The following is a 16275-nucleotide window of genomic DNA, read 5'->3' as shown; positions in this document are numbered from 1 at the left end:
TCTATGCTGGCCTGCTGGCTGAGGAAACAAATGATTAAAACAAAATACTGAAGTTTATGATTTATAGCAGCAAACAAAGCGGTACTGTAAATTGCACCAAATCATACATACAAATATAACAGGTGATATTCTTACTCTGACCTACGATTTAAGCAACAAAAGCAAAAAAAAGAACAAAATAATATAAAATGCAAAATCAACCTCAATTACTAGTGGTGGTATAGTAAAACAAACAGAAACAGAAACAAGAAGAAACATAAAAATCATCACTGCCTCAGAGGTTTCCTTCTCCATTCAGTGCGTCCTCGGTTGATTTCTAACCCATCAGCGGATAATCTCAGTAAATGCAAGAACTGAACAGTGTCATTGTCTTCTCTAGTTGATGTGGGAGCTCCATTAGTTCCATTCTGCAAGATGGATCCAGCTCCATTATTTGGTTCCAGACTTGTAAGAGAATCTACAACATCATCACTCTGACACTCTCGCCTGTAGTCCAAGGTGATACTTAGCAACTCGTGGGTGTCAACAAGTTCTTGAGGCGTACTCTGCAAAAAGATTAATCATCTTAATTTCAAATTATCTGACCAAATTGTTGTACACAAGATCCATACATTAGTGATGCGAGAGGATAGATATGACTTAACTATTACGAGTATGTTCTTTTGGGTAAAATCATGTCATAGTATTACTTAGGAAGGTTGGAACAATGTGACAACTAATTCCAAATGGACGGAGTTCATGCATATCATTTCAGTATACAGAAAGAAAGCCACCTATAATGGAAAACGAGAGTCTGTAAAGAACTCGCAATAAAAGGACCTCAACTCACCTCCAGAGTCCAGCCAATGTAGGTGACATTATTCACATGGTGATTCATGTCCAGGTCACCTCTTCTGGGCTGTATTAACATTGGCACAGAAAGAGTTCGATGTTAGTTAGAGTAGATATAAATGTAAACAAAGAGAAATAATGCATTTATAAGGCGTTTATAATCAATGGTTGAACAATCTTACCACTAGCCCTTGTTTTGAATATTCAGCAGGATCTTGCAACTTTGATATTTTCATCAAGCTTTTGTTGTTTTCCTCGGGAAATGCTAATCTACAGATGTCATAACATGAAGAAGTTGCTATAAGAAAATTATCACGGGAAAATGATCATCCTAATTTAAAGATACGGAAAGCAACCATTACATTGAGGCATCACAAAATCTTCTCTTAAATACCTCACTTAGTTCACTAAGAGGACGCTACAGAGAACTGACTTAGAAGGATTCCAGGTATAGGATCCAATTGCTGAAACGGATGTGTGCATCCCTAAAGTGTTCGGTTTGTTCCTACAACAATGAAGAATTGAAGTATCCAAGTAAAAAAGGAATGAAGAACGAGGATTCCTGTTCCCCTCAGCTACTGAAACTGTTGCACACAATCCCTAAGCATACAGGATCCTGTTTTAATGGAAGAAGCTGAGAAGACATATTTATCTCCAACATGACACATGTCCCTGGTGTCTTATCATTAGATGACCTATTTTTGTCCAAGTTAGACAGCTTAGAGCCATTTACATGGACAAATGACCCAAACCAACCATGAGAGCTCAAGTAGGGACAAATGACTATGTAAATTTGCAAGGTCCAACGGTTTACTCTCTAATCATCACAAAAATACTGCAGCAGACCTTATACTTTCGTAGTCTTTTACACAACCATGAGAGCCTTGTATATTGAGCATTTGTCCACTTCACAACTTTACTTTTGTTTCATTTGCATGTATCTAGAGTATATGTCTTTTAATCTTTTATCACTCAAAATCCAAATCCAAATCCAAATCCAAACCATATTTAGTTAAAGATTTTCTAACACATGATCTTATAGAAACCCACATTAGACGACAACCAACGATTCACTTTCCAAAGATTTCACTTTTTCAAATACAAAATACCACAGCATTATCCTTATTAATTGATTAGACGACAACCTACTATTCATTTCCCAAAGATTTCACTTTTTCAAATACAAAATACCACAGCATTATCCTTATTACTTGAAATATGATTTCGCTCAGAAAACTTTGAATCAGATCATACAAGAGATAAAAGTTCCTTGTAATGGCAGAGTGTAAAAGAGAATATTGGATTCACACCCATTCCAAGATCCTTATCATCAAGTGGAGTAACACAGACCTTAAAATGAACTAGCTTAGAAGATACGTAGTATATTCTTGGTGAAAGAGTTCATAAAAGTGACAACGAGCTTTAAACCAGCTATTAAACTACAAATACAGGACTGTAAAAAGGAAGCATGGTGAAGACTACAAATAAGATACATCCCACGTTACTCAGATTCTTCATTTCACCTCAAGTACCTGTGCCGGTTCTTCGTCACACGAGTATGGACGTTTCAACACTTCATTTTGGGCAAAATCATGGAAATTCACAAAATAGTCGGCTTAGACATTTACACACATACTCGTGTTCCACCAAGTACTCGAGTCAAAGTAACATAGGATGTATCATATTATTCTGCAGTCTTCAGTCTTCTATCACAATCTAAAAGATGTACAAGCATATTTGTTAAGGTGCTTACCGAAGCTGTTTTGGACAATGAATTGTATATTCCTCGCTAATTTGAGGAGTAACTCTCTCCAACTTTCTTGTATCCATGTTCATCATCACCCACTTACTGCAATGAAAAATATAGCAGGTTACCAGCCATCTTCAACATATATCAATTCAAAGTATTGTGGGGATTTTTTACTGCACCAAATAGAAAGGGTTTCGAGTCACTAGCTTGAACTATCAAAAATAATTCAGAGGCTCTTCTCCTTTTTTTTTTAAAGATAGGATGGAGAGGTTGGTCTTCCAAAAGCCTAACATTATCTGGTACCAGACAAAAGTCCTACCCCAGTAGAAAATCTAGGATTTAACTCTTTCCCGATCTCCCCACCCACTCCGTAAATACTCAAGAGAAATCTAGCATTCCCATGGATCTTCTGAATCAACTTCTGGATAAATTATCATCTGATTGCAACAACATAGTAGAAGAAAAGCTAATTTTTCAAAACACGTCTATGGTAAAATATTTCCTTCAATTTTTTCAGGGTTTAGGGCTTAGAGTAAGGGGAATACTGAAGTAATTTCAACCTGCACTGTACGTATTTCAGCAAGAAAACCAACCATACAGAGGTTATCTACCACACTTCAGAGAAATGAGAAGAAATAAGGCTGATGACTGAAAACTACCTTGTAGCTCTTCCAATAACTTCACCAGTTGCATAGTCCTTGAGAATGAAATCACGTCTTGTCCCAATTTTTCCTTCTGGTTGGCACCATGTCTCTATCTCAACCACACCACCCCTGCACCAAACAAAAGACACAGCAATGACAAACATGAACAGTAAAACCTCCTTGACAATAGGAAAAGTAAACATACCAAGCTGGGTATCGGTATATCTCAATATGCATGCGTGCAGTCACCCATATGAGATGAAGCTCTCTCATGGTGGGAGTTGTTGCAAATCCATCTGTTGAGAATCCAACACTTTGGGCATGGTTGCACCCCACTTCCTACATCACAGAGTCCACTTGTATCATCAGAATAGTAAAAGAGTACAGTATTTTCCTAAACAAGGTTACTATAAAAGAAAGAATCTCTTTCATGTCAATATGCAATTAAATAATTCTTTCAGATTGATACCAAGGCTCGTATCTATGCATAAAATAGAACACCGGAAGATGACATGGAAACATGGAAGCACATTAGAAATAGAAGTAGTTAGTGGCAATTGATCCAATGAGAATTGCAGGAACTAGGAGACTCTGTTTCGTAGGCTCTGTTCTCCTCCCCTTATTTCGGGTCTACAACATTCAAATTAGTTCAGGTAACACAAGTTCATATAAGATCATTTTAGGCTAACAAGTTAAGAAAATATTAGATAAGATAAGTTCAAGCCTATCAAGTTCAAATAATATAACTTTAGGACGGTTCTATTCTCCACACCTTATTTTCACTTATTTCAGGTTTAATAAGTTTAGATAAGATAAGTTCTAAGTATAATATGTATTGAAGGGATAAGTCAAGAATAATAATAAGATAATGTAAGTAAAATAAAGTAAAAAGAACACTATCATAAACAACTAAAACTTCAAATACATTTATACAAAGGAGGAGTCTAAACTCTAAAGTCTAAACTCGTAACTTGAAATTTGGCTTTTACAAATGTTATGGACAAATTTTGATTGACTGCGAAATTTGTCATATATTCCTCAAAAGTAAATTTTCAATGGAATGCCCATAACCTCAGGGTAACAACCATCAAAAAGTTGTTTACATGCTTCTGTGAACCATAATCACAAATTCACAATCACAGCCATGCACACGTTTTATGCAGATCACTCCTTCAAATGCCAGTATTAAATTGTCAAGTACTCCATATTAACTAGATAAGTACACACTGAAAAAAATTCAAAGCTTATTTTATACGTCACCAAAACTCTAGCACAGCTACTATCTCCTCCCAAGAATATGCCACACTGAAGTCCTCAAGGCTCAAGTAAATTGCACAAAATTGTTTTTATATACTTCGTATATTATAAATCAAGTAGGCTGCTCCAAAATATTAGTACTCCGTTAAATACTTCGTATTACAGAATTACAAATTTACAATATCTATAAATCCTGAAAGTTCCCAAAAAATCGGAAACTTTTCATCAAGTAACAGACCCCCTACAAAACCATAACACTTAATTACAGAATTTCATCACCTGGTTATCCAAATTTACCAATCAACACTCAAAAAACAAACTCAAAACAAACCCATTAACCTAGTTTCACCCATTACCACTCCAAAACCAAAACTTCATCAGACCTTAGTCCAAATTCACAAATCCATCACTCAAAAACTAAAACTAGTCAAACCCATTATGCTAAGTTCACCAAATTACTACTTGAAAATAAAGTTTAATCAAGTCATTAATCAAAATTAAGCAACTTATCACTCAGAAACCAAGACTTAGTCAAACTCATTAATCCAAATTAACACAGTTTACTACGCCGAAACAAATACTTAATCAAACATTCAACCCATTATTCATTCACCAAATTACTACTCAAAAACCAAAACTTCATCAAACCCATTACTCAGAATTCACCCATTATGCAAAATACACCAATTATCACTAAAAAAAACCCAACTTTATTTATCAAACCCATTGATCCAAATTCACTAATTAACCACTCAAAATCCAAAACTTAATCAAACATTAACCACAGTTGCAAATTCACCAATTGCCACTCAAAAACCAATACTTAACCGAACACATTATTCTAAATTCATCAAATTACCACTAGAAAGCCAATTAATCAAACCCATTGCTACCAAATCACCAATCACCCCACAAAATCAACACTTGACATAAAATTCAACAAAAAACAGAGTTAAGAGAGAGAAAGTGAAAGAACCTGTAATAGATTGGCAATAGTTTCAACCGTAGCAGTCTTATTAATCCCAACCTCATAACTCCTCACAATAAAGTTCTCCTTGTAAGAAAACCCATCTTCCGTCAAGCTACCCAACCGGAGCCGGTCCGCCAACCCGAACGAATCCGATCCGCTTTGGGTAACCCTATTGTTAGTCGTCGTTGAAACTGACACGGAGAGATCGGGTCGTTTGGAGCACGAAAAAGAAACGTTTCGTGGACGATTCAAGTTTGGGGGGATTTTGGGAGATGCCCAGAAACTGCATTGAGTTAAAGATTGAATATTGTCTGTTACGACGTTGCATGATGAATTCAACATCGTGTTTTTCGATCTTTGATTTTGATGGGTTTTTCTCTCTCTCCAACCTTTTGGTGTTATTGGTGTTTTGTGTTTATGGAAATCTCTGACTGAATATGAATGTGGGTTTTAGGAGTTTTTCAGAGTTCGATAAAACCGAAGAGAAATTGTAAGAAATTTCTGGTTTTTATTTTTTTAAAGAAAAAAAAATGTTAGATGAAGATGCAGCAGCCACTACAACTAAAACTGTTGCAGGTGATTTCCAAAAAAGCTAAAATTAAAAATTGCAGGTGAGACAACTCCACTTGTTCTGTTCCCATAAATTTTGGAGCTATAGTCTCTTTATTTTTTTAGTTTTACACATGTGATGGAAATTAGTCTTTGAGTTAAAAAATAAAGTATGAAAGTTGAGTAAAACTTTTGGCAAACTGACTTTGCACAATAATTTTGTGAGTAGATACAAAGAATTATGTTATCATAGTGAATACGCCAAATCAATTTCCAAAACTTACGGATAATAAATTACTCAAAATTTTAATCATTAATATTTTGTAAAAGGCTATCCGATATTTAATTACTTTGTCAAGTAAATGATTTTTCATGGGCCTTTTCAATTGGTCAAATGGCCACATAAAATAATGGGCTTGTTTTTTAAGAAGTTTTTGAAGCAAATAAAACTTTTTTGATGTAAATTAGCTTGTTGAGCATTTTGAAAAAGCTATTAAGGGGTTTGGTTAGAAACGGTTTGAAATAACTTTTTACGTTCGAAAAAATCTTTTTCAAAAAGCTCATAATAGGATCATTGTCAAAGAGCTTTTAGCTAATTTGTTATTTTACAACTGAAACAACTACTGACAAACTAACAACTATTTACACAGTTAAATTTAACTTGTTAGGCAAACCAGCTAATGTAATCATCTAGTCAAACCAACTAATACAACTAGCTAACAACTATTGTAACCAGCTTTTGGCTTTCGAAGTTGTTAATAACATCCAATAGCAGATTTTACCAAACATATTTTTTAAACAAATAAAAAGTCAAACATCCAATAAAAAAGTAAATACAAACAATTAGTCAAACAACCCAACCGAACTAGCAACAACCGATAACCAACAACCAATTGCAAATTAACAAGGTCGATAAAATGTCATATCACATGCCACGTCATCCCACCGCCTACCCATCTTCAATACTACTGAACATAGTTTGACAATTTATAAGCGTCATACGGTTTGATATGAGAGTATAGCTATTAATTTTTTCAGTTTCAGGAAAAAAAATTGTTGATTTATCTAGTGGAAATAAATGGTTACACTAATGGTTTGTCGTTTGTGCTGTAGATGAAGCTACAACCGAAATCGATGTAGACAAGATTCAATCCAAATATTTTGGGAGTCATATTACCATATTTCTAAACTTTAAAAGTCTAAACTAGTTTGTTTATATGACTTGCTTTATATAAGAAATTTAAAAGACAAAAGGTTTTTCCGTAGAAATGCTTAAGCACATAAAAGTTTATAAAAGTATCATTTTAACATAATTTTCAATCTATCATCCACGTCAACAGGTAAATCACTAATAAATATTTTTATTCATTTGGGTGTTGGATAGGGTCATAGGGGTCTACAAATGAATGCCTCCATTCCTAAATTGCCTTAAATGATAATTGCACAATTAATGCGGTACAATGGTACATAATGGGCACATGTCTAAAATTAGTTTCCTTATGAATAAAGCTTATTTTTTTTGTTATTCGGTATGTGATACATGTAAATCACTGGATTTAATTTGCATATCATATATTTCGTACTTTTGTTTCTGGAGTTTCTAGAGGTGCCCTTTTAATTGGTACATTAGTTCCTTCTAAAGTAAAGCAATGGTATCGTATCATATGTATTGTTACTATCATATGCTTAAACGCGCTTAAATCTCGATGTTGTAGACTGTAGTGGACATTGAGGCTTAAACAGTCAAGGGTCGACAAATCAAGTGTTGGTGCTTACTACCTTTCCAATTTCTAATGTTTTGTGCTTAGAGTAGTTTGTAAGAGCTAGTAATGCTTGTTTTAATAGTTTCAGTTATGCAAAGCTTTTGAATAACCCGGTATTATGTTGGGTTAGCAGGGGCGGAGCCAATGTTCAAGATATGGGTCATTTAATTTGACCCCACTTGAATATAGTTTTTTGGAAAATTTTGCTATAAAATCAGAAAATTTGTAGTTTTTCTGGATCTTACTACATGTACACCTAGTGTACAAGATATCTTGTACACCATGCTTTTCTATTGGTTGGAATGACATATTTATTGTCTTTCATTCTCAATTTTTAGTGGGTTTGATGATGTGTCAACAAAGTAATGATGTTGTACAGAAAAATCTTGTACACTACGTGTACATGTAGCCTTTTCCTGTTTTTCTTATACAATTTTACAATTTGCACCCACTAAAATAAATAAAAAATATTTTGCACTCACTACTATGTTATTCTGGATCCGCCAGTGTGTGTTAGCGTACAAAATCATGATCACCACCATAAAATGAGGTTAAAGCGGCAAAAGTTGTTACTTGCTAAGAGTGTTACTTGCTAAGAGTGTTGGACGTTGACATTGGCCAGTTGGTTCATAATCCATCAAAAACTTGTAACTACTAATTGAAAATCATCTCAACTCTACCTGACCTAATGTTGCATCTGTCTTGCCAAACTTTGTGTTCAAGATTTTCCTTCTTTTCTTGTGGTTGTCTCTGACTTATGACCCCATTATTATAACTTTACATGATTCAAATTCATAACTAATACTAATGCCTATTTTGTTGTGTCAAAGTAGGTGTGTGGAGGAAGGAAATTGTGCTACAACCCAATAATCAAACATACGGAGTACATATCTTTATTTCTAGTACAATTATAATAATATCGACAAGTAGTCAAGTTGGTCTTAGTATAGTGGTTGCTCACTTTGTTCTTAACCAATTGGTTAAGGGTTCAAATCCCAAACTCGGGAATGAAAAATGATCATTGATCAGTCTTTACCCTTAATTGGAACAATGTAGGGCTAGGGGATTAATCATTGTTTTACTCTTTCGTCATCAGATTCGCTTGTACCTGTCGTGCGCACACAAGGCCCCGTGCCAATCTTCAGGCAAGAGTACATGCCAGTTCTAAGAATTAAATGTTACGCTCGTACTTCAACGAGCCAAGAGACCCTTTTTACACAAGCCTAGCAGCCTTCCCGCCAGATAGGCATGAGCGCGGTGCACAATCCAGTATTAAAACACTATCGTGATACTAAGCCAACATACTCTCACAGTCTCACTACATACTTGTTTTTCATGAAGCTAATGCATGACCTTAAAGATGAATTTGAGGATAATCAAACCCCAGCCTCAAGAATATCAAACTTAATCACTATATTAACATTTTTCTTACCATCTTAGAGCATTCACAATGGTAAGCTAATTTGACAATTAGCTTATTATGCCACATAAGATTTCAAGCTATTTTATTGTCTAGCTAATTTGTGCCCCAATGGCTAGCAACTAGCTTGTTATTTAAATTTATTCCACTTGTCCACTTGTCAATTAATTATTTGGCAATTTTGAGAGCTAGTTGTCAAGCAAATTAGCTTGTTTAAGCTAATTTGCTTGGCAAAGCTAATTTGTTATTTTCACTCCAATGGTCTAGCTATTAGCTTGAAACTTTTATAAATTTCAAGCTAGTCCCTAGCTACAACCATTGGAGATGCTCTTAGTAGAAAGAGTGGAAATTCAACTGTATTTCCTAAATTCTAAACCAAATCAGGCCCCAGTAACCCCACACCGAGATTCTGTGCATGTTGTCCAGATCTATCCAAATCTTGGTAGTAAAGTGTGACATAAAAACACTGTTTAATTTCATTATTGTTATTATTAGTATATGCCCAGATTCAAACACAGGTAAAATGGACCACCCAGCTTTACATGTATAACAAGTGGATAAAGAATTTCAGCTTTTCTGCAGCCCAGCTTACATGCTTGTGTCTATAGTAGAGCCATATTTTTTGTGGTGTTAATGAAAACTACAATATTAGGTATCTCATATCTGCACAACATTAGTTGACACAACGCTATTTATCAATACATGTCCTTATTTTGAAAATATTTTGGCAACAAAGTCCTCCAAACAGCTGGCGTAACGTCGTGACAGCAAGACTCACTCCCGGTGCCCGGCGTGAAACGCCGCTGGCCTGCGTTTTACACCAGGTCTGGCTTATGACCCAGGCTTTGACGTTTTACGCCAGCTCACCGTGCCTAAGAGAGCGGAGCGGGGTTAGTATTGAATCTCCGAACTCATGGATAGGATCTAGGGGCGGATCTTCTTCATGGTCTGAGTGGGCCCGACACCTCGAACAAAAATTTCCATAGTGTATTTTAGTTGTCCCCCTAAACTTTTAGCGTACATATTACGGAGTATAAATTTTTCTACTGGCCCTCCTCATAAATCGGTTTAAGATCCGCCACCAGTAGCCGAATGAGGTACTTACTTATTGACTCATGTTCATCTCTTATCCTAATGCCAGCTAGTTTAGTTGATGACGAGGCATGCTAGAGCTGTATTTGAAGCATTTCATACAACATTTCTCATATTTTTCTTATTATTAATTAAGAGGTGCCTGTCTAAAATGGTGGTCACAACAAATTAATTAGTTACAACTTACAGTGTAAGAAAATGGAAACAATTGAACCAAGCTGACTCACTTTCCATGTACCACAACAGAAGGGTTATAACTTTATAGGATTATATCTTTTTAATCTTCTACATTTCACAATTTTGTAGGTACATCAAAAATTCCACCTAGGCGAAGAATTTACTGCAGTTGGCCGTGGCTTGATTGGTTGTTGTGGTGGCGGCTGACGCTGCTGCTGCTGCTCGTTGTTCCGCTTCTTCATGACAGAAGACACTGTAGGACTGAAATAGTCCATTGTCTTATGAGATGGAGCTCCTTGTGAGTAAGTCTTTCTCGGCTGCATAAAACTCCTCTGTTTCTCTAATGATGTCCTTCGAGCCACCGGATTCCGGTGAACTGGGCCCCACCTATTGTAACTCACACAACTTTGACTCCTCCCAACAGGCTGGAACTTCCCTTCCCTAGGGCTATTATAGTTTCTGCTTTCAGCAGTTTCTGCTGAATACAATGTCTCTTCATCACTGCTTTCTGCATCTCTAACTCCTGATACTGCTACAACTGGTGAACAACTAGACTGCACCTCGCTCTGTGCATCACCTACTGAACCAGTTGAGCCAGTTTCCTCCATTAAAGCTGCCTCGTTATCTTTCCTTTGCTTTGCTTCCTCTCTTTCCTCTTTGTTTGAACTTAATAAAGGAGCTTCATTCACACAATTCTCACCTGAACCTGGAAGAAGTTCCTTCGAAGGTCGGGTTGATGGGGGTTTGAATACCCTTGGAGGGAAATTGATATCCAAGAGTTGTATTTGTATTTGCGTAGTTTCGTTCTTCTTCACAGGGTTTGCAGTTACCTTTGGTGATTCATAGATTTCAGGGGTTGGAATTCCCTGAAGGTGAGTTGTGCTACCATGTGCTTTGTCGTCCTCTCCGGTGAGTCCAGCTGCAGGACACCCTTGTCCAGGTTGGTCTCTAGGTTTTGACACGGTATTTGATGATGACGTGGCTCCCTCAATTTCATCAGTTGCCTTGAAAACTTGCCTCATTGTAAAAGAAGCACAAGAATGCTCACTTCTATGGCCGGCTGACACCAACCGCATCAGCGGTAATTTCGGTTTGCTGAGGTCATCGAGGCTGCCTTCCCAATGCTGATTTAACCAGTCATAGATAATGGGCATCGGGATGCCAAATTGCATTGGAAGATCCTTCTTCCAAGATGCTGAAGAAGATGAAGAAGTTGAACAAGATTTGGTGTTTGGTGAAGTGGCTAGCTTCATTGGATCACAGATCATAAATGCAAGATTACCTTGCGAATCAAAACCGGCAGATCCAGGGCTCCAAGTAAAGCCTTCTGTTGATAGTTTTATGAGATTATCTGTAGCTATCACCACTTTCCCTTCGCCAATTAACAGCTGTTTTTTCTCTGCATGCCCTAGAAGAAATACAATGTTGCCTAATTCGAGGTTTAGTTTAGAACAAATTTTGAAGTGAGGTTGCTGACCATGTGCAACTGAATCTCCTTCATTTGTATCCAAGCCCACGATAGTAAGATCAAGCACAGAACTGGTGATAAAAAACCTGAGAGCAGTAATGGAAATTCCAGAAGGATCAGATAATAAGGCAGATGGCAGTTTCTTCTGCCCTGTTTTCAATAGTCAACCAAATAGGCAGATTAACTAAACAAGGCAATCACATACATATCAGATAATTGAGAAGACGACAACTTTTTAAATAAAAATTCTGCTAAGAATCAACAAACAGTACATTGATTCATTACTTTCTAAATTGTAACTCCTAATCCAGGACTTACCCTACAACTAATAAACGAGTACTCTCTTAAGCAGTTTTCCAATAACAGCATGAAACAAATCGAAAGAATTAACCTGCATTTCACTGTTTGATCTTTCTTTCCCTGTCATGTGAATAGTGTCTTCTACATTGTACTCCAGTATCAGTTACTGACTCCGTATTCTTCAAGACACAGACACTAAATCACTAAATGGAGATCCTATTATACTTTTTCTTATTTAATTTCACCGGTAATTCCACTAGTTCATTAGAAATTCCGTGGAATAAAAAAAATAAACTCATTCTGTGGAAGAATCTTGTATGTCTTCCCAGAGTAAGTTCATGCTTAGAATTCAGATTTTCATTCAATTGGTTATTTGCATAAAACTTAATGCCCCCTCTTGCAAAGAATAACAAACTTACTACTCCTTTTGAGCACTCAGGAAAAAATTGCCAATAATGACACTTCCCAAGCAAGAAACCGTACACTGTTAGAACACTTATACTGCCATACACAGGGTGATTGGTAAACGGCACTAGGAGTTGTGACTTATGTGAAAAACTCCATTATTTTGTTTGGTTTGTTATGAAATAAGTTGGTAAAATAACAAATTTACTAATACAACCTCCACTAATAACCTCCCTCCTCTTTTCCATTAATGGCACCTTGGTCATTTCATAATAAGACATTTTAGTCACAATCCCATCCCTCTTTTATTCCAAATCCAACCAACCAAACCTGAAAAGTGACATTTTGGGACTTAAAAATCGATTTCCAACTCTGTATTCCACGAAAATAAAAGGCCCAAGCAAGCCATACCTTAATGGGAATCGAGAATCAAGGCTTCCAACCCAATAAGAAGACCTGAATTCTATTCCCAAAATAAATTAACCTTACAGGCAGATGATAAGGTCTGCTTAATAAAACCTCCACAAAAAAACTGAAAAGCACACTCTATCTGTCAATACTGTCTAGACTTGCCTCCAATAAGCATATGCCTAACTTAGCCTCACAATAACATTTCTCAGAACCTCTACAACCAGGCACAACAGTAACGAGAATTAATCCAGCCGCCTTACTATCGCAGGATCATCCCAGTTAAGCTGAACCAACCATATCTTCTCCTGCATTGAGGCCCATTTGTACATATAACCAACTATTCCAGCTAAGTCAAATGAGAAACTCCAACACTAGCTTATTCTTCAACATATCTACTAAATCTCCAGGGCAGTAAAGTTTCTTCGGTTCTTTCATGACTATGTATTTATCCAAACGCGAGTTCAATATCGACCTCAACAAAGATCATAATACATTAGAAGCAACTCCACAGCTCATCAAACACCAGCAATAATTATGCATCCTAAACCAGCAGAATCTTCTTTAGGTCATTTTCACCACATGTCATACCTTTTATGTCTTGAAAACAATAATTTTTCACAATCAACTATCCTATTCATGCCAGTGTCACAATGTCAATCGCTATTCGCTAAAGTAGCATATCAGTGAATCAATCTTAGTAATTAATACAACTAAATTTCTCCTTTATCCTCTTCCCTTTGTTAATCATTGCAGAGGAACCCTGCCCTAAGCTGGTTGAATGCAAACCTGATACCTGTTCATCAGACTAGATTTCTCATTTTGTCTATTATACACCTGGTGTACCAACTGAAAATCCATCCAGTACATGTCAAATATGTCACCACACTATCACAGTATATCACATGCTCTAGCACTTCACATTGTACAGCCTGTCATGACATATGACCAACAAGGACTTTTGTAGACTGTATGTCAGATTATTCTTATATACTTCCACACAACTGATGGGCATGGGCCCTAAAAATAGAATCTTTTCTTTTGTTGATTTGGCATCATAGTTTACCACCCTAGTTCTTATCTTAGCATCCGATAATCCTACGCTGCTAACACGATTGAATAGAAGAAAAAGGTAACGAACATAACTCTTAATTGACAATTTTCAAATCTCACAGCACAAGATTCTACCACTGTAGATTATTGCTTCACAATATGTGATCTCCGTCTGTTTCATCACCCTTAAAGTCGAAATTTCGAATCACAAAGCAAAAGTTTCTATTTTGATTCATATTCAAACTTGAATAAAAGCAACCAATTATTCAAATTGCAATCTAATAAAGACCATAGAATATGACTTATAATCACAAACTTTATTGAGAAACAAAAAAGGGAGGGGGTCTACAAGTTTGCATATCATTTACAACACCAAATCATCACTTCTTTTTACTATTACTTTCAACTTTCTCATGTTTTAACTGTCAACTTCATCATATCCTAATTAATTAATAGAAGTTCTCAGAAAAGCATAGAACTAAATAGTGAATATAACTTCAAATCTGATACATTCACAGTCAAATTTCCAAACTTATAACCCCCATTAGAGAATAAATTACTTCTGACATTACTAAATTGCATTCCATCAACAAAACCTAGAAAAATTAACATCAATTTTCCAACAAAATCACTAAAAAGACAAAAAGAAAAGGTATTAACATGACAAGAAGCTTCACCTGTGAGGAACAAGAGTGGCAGGAACACCATTTTGAAGCCGGATCTCAGCAGACTCAGCAACATTAACAGAAGGAAGATTTCCATGGGTGGTCAGAAGGAGATTCCTGTGAATCAAAAACCCAGTTCCAGAAGCTTCTCCGCCGCCACCGACGGAGCTAGCGGAGGCGGAAGAGGCGGAGGAAGTTGAAAGTTTCGCCATTGCTGAGCTTTTAGTAGTAAAAATAGAAGCTTTGAGTCTTTCAGACTTGCCCCCACCATTGCAAAAACACCAAGATTCACTCAGCACTCTCATTTTCCACCTTCTACTCTACAAATTGGAATGAGGTTTTTGAGTACAATGTGAGGTAGCCTTTAAAATTAAGGGTTAGATCCAAAGAATTTGGGGCATTTTGAGAAATGGGTTGTTCATCAATTTTTCTGGGGGAAGATTTGAAGTTTTCAGACAGGTTGGATTTTTAAATGGAAAGAGAGAGAAAGGAGAAATTATCAGAATAAAGAGCAGCAGAGTGGAATATTTTATGGAATGTTTACTGTAGACAATTTTGAGACTTTCTTTTTCATTTTTTTTTTGGCCAAAAATTGCAGAAGAGAAGATTCAAGAAAGGGAACTGGGAGAGGGATAGTGAAAGTGAAAGGAACCAACGTGAGAACTGAAGAGAAAGACGTGCTATGAACTACGGAGTACTCCGTACAGGACAAGTAAATTAAGTGAACTAACCTCATTAACCTAAGTGGTCGCTGTTTACAATAAAATCTAATTGGGGGCTAGGGGTGGTATACATAGGATTTATAATAGGATGACCGACATTGTTCAGTCAACAACTCTATTTGCTTGTCTATAGACATGATGAATATAAAAGGTTTGGAACTGTTGGAGAAGAATCTTGATATCATGGACAATATTTTGAAGCTTTCAAGGGATTTTCCAAATCCCCTTGACGACTCGTTTGTTTAGAGGGATAAAGATGAGGGATAAGGATTTCTTATCCCTACTTACTACTATCCATTATTTGTTTATAAGGAATTGGCAATTTATAAGGGATATGGATATGGATAAGGATTAAATGTCTCCTTATCCCACTAATCTTGTACCTAGGGGGCAGGTATAAGAATGAGGATTTCTCATTTAATTATGAAAAGACAATTATATCCTCCATAAAAAGAACAAATATACAATTAGAAGGGTATTATTGTAAGTTTATTATTTTGTTTTCTATTCTATCCAACAATTCCCAACACATTTCCCATATCATGCCAAACAAGAGATAAGGATAAAATTAATGAATTCCCTATCCTTATACCTATCTTTGTCCCTATCTCTATCCCCTTCTCATACCAAACGAGCTTGTGGAGTTCCCTATTAATAACAAGAAGATTGTCACCTTCGATGTGGAGTTCTTTGATGTTGAGTCGGAGGGCTTCTTGAAGACCTTTATGTAGCGTCATAACTTCTGCCATAAAAACTTGAGCTAGTGTTTCCTAGGTTGAAAGAAACTGTTGAAATAGTTTT

The 16275-nt window shown here is 36.2% G+C and overlaps 2 protein-coding genes across 2 annotated transcripts; both read right to left on the bottom strand.

Annotated features, from left to right (window-relative positions):
• Positions 1-34: 34 nt before the first annotated feature.
• On the bottom strand, positions 35-6245 carry LOC110803467 (oleoyl-acyl carrier protein thioesterase 1, chloroplastic). The gene is made up of 7 exons (XM_022008985.2): positions 5459-6245; positions 3431-3564; positions 3241-3354; positions 2585-2680; positions 1014-1101; positions 830-898; positions 35-545 (listed from the first exon to the last, which is right to left on the bottom strand). Exons 1-7 carry the CDS (start codon positions 5792-5794, stop codon positions 267-269), a joined length of 1116 nt encoding a protein of 371 aa, XP_021864677.1. The 5' UTR covers positions 5795-6245; the 3' UTR covers positions 35-266.
• Positions 6246-10361: 4116 nt separating this feature from the next.
• On the bottom strand, positions 10362-15431 carry LOC110803458 (uncharacterized). The gene is made up of 2 exons (XM_022008971.2): positions 14765-15431; positions 10362-12007 (listed from the first exon to the last, which is right to left on the bottom strand). Exons 1-2 carry the CDS (start codon positions 15055-15057, stop codon positions 10588-10590), a joined length of 1713 nt encoding a protein of 570 aa, XP_021864663.1. The 5' UTR covers positions 15058-15431; the 3' UTR covers positions 10362-10587.
• Between the last annotated feature and the right edge of the window lie 844 nt (positions 15432-16275).

This window comes from Spinacia oleracea, chromosome 1 (assembly GCF_020520425.1).
Source record: "Spinacia oleracea cultivar Varoflay chromosome 1, BTI_SOV_V1, whole genome shotgun sequence".
NCBI lineage: Eukaryota > Viridiplantae > Streptophyta > Magnoliopsida > Caryophyllales > Amaranthaceae > Spinacia > Spinacia oleracea.
The sequence above is the reverse complement of the archived record's forward strand: the minus strand, read 5'-3'. Positions and strand labels throughout refer to the sequence as shown.

Coding starts and splice junctions, on each gene's coding strand:
- LOC110803467 (XM_022008985.2), bottom strand. CDS start 5,794: ATGTTGAATTCATCATGCAACGTCGTAACAGACAATATTCAATCTTTA. Junction 3,565..5,458: donor CTATTGCCAATCTATTACAG/GTTCTTTCACTT, acceptor TCTGTGATGTAG/GAAGTGGGGTGCAACCATGC. Junction 1,102..2,584: donor CATTGTCCAAAACAGCTTCG/GTAAGCACCTTA, acceptor TGACATCTGTAG/ATTAGCATTTCCCGAGGAAA.
- LOC110803458 (XM_022008971.2), bottom strand. CDS start 15,057: ATGAGAGTGCTGAGTGAATCTTGGTGTTTTTGCAATGGTGGGGGCAAG. Junction 12,008..14,764: donor GCCACTCTTGTTCCTCACAG/GTGAAGCTTCTT, acceptor TACTGCTCTCAG/GTTTTTTATCACCAGTTCTG.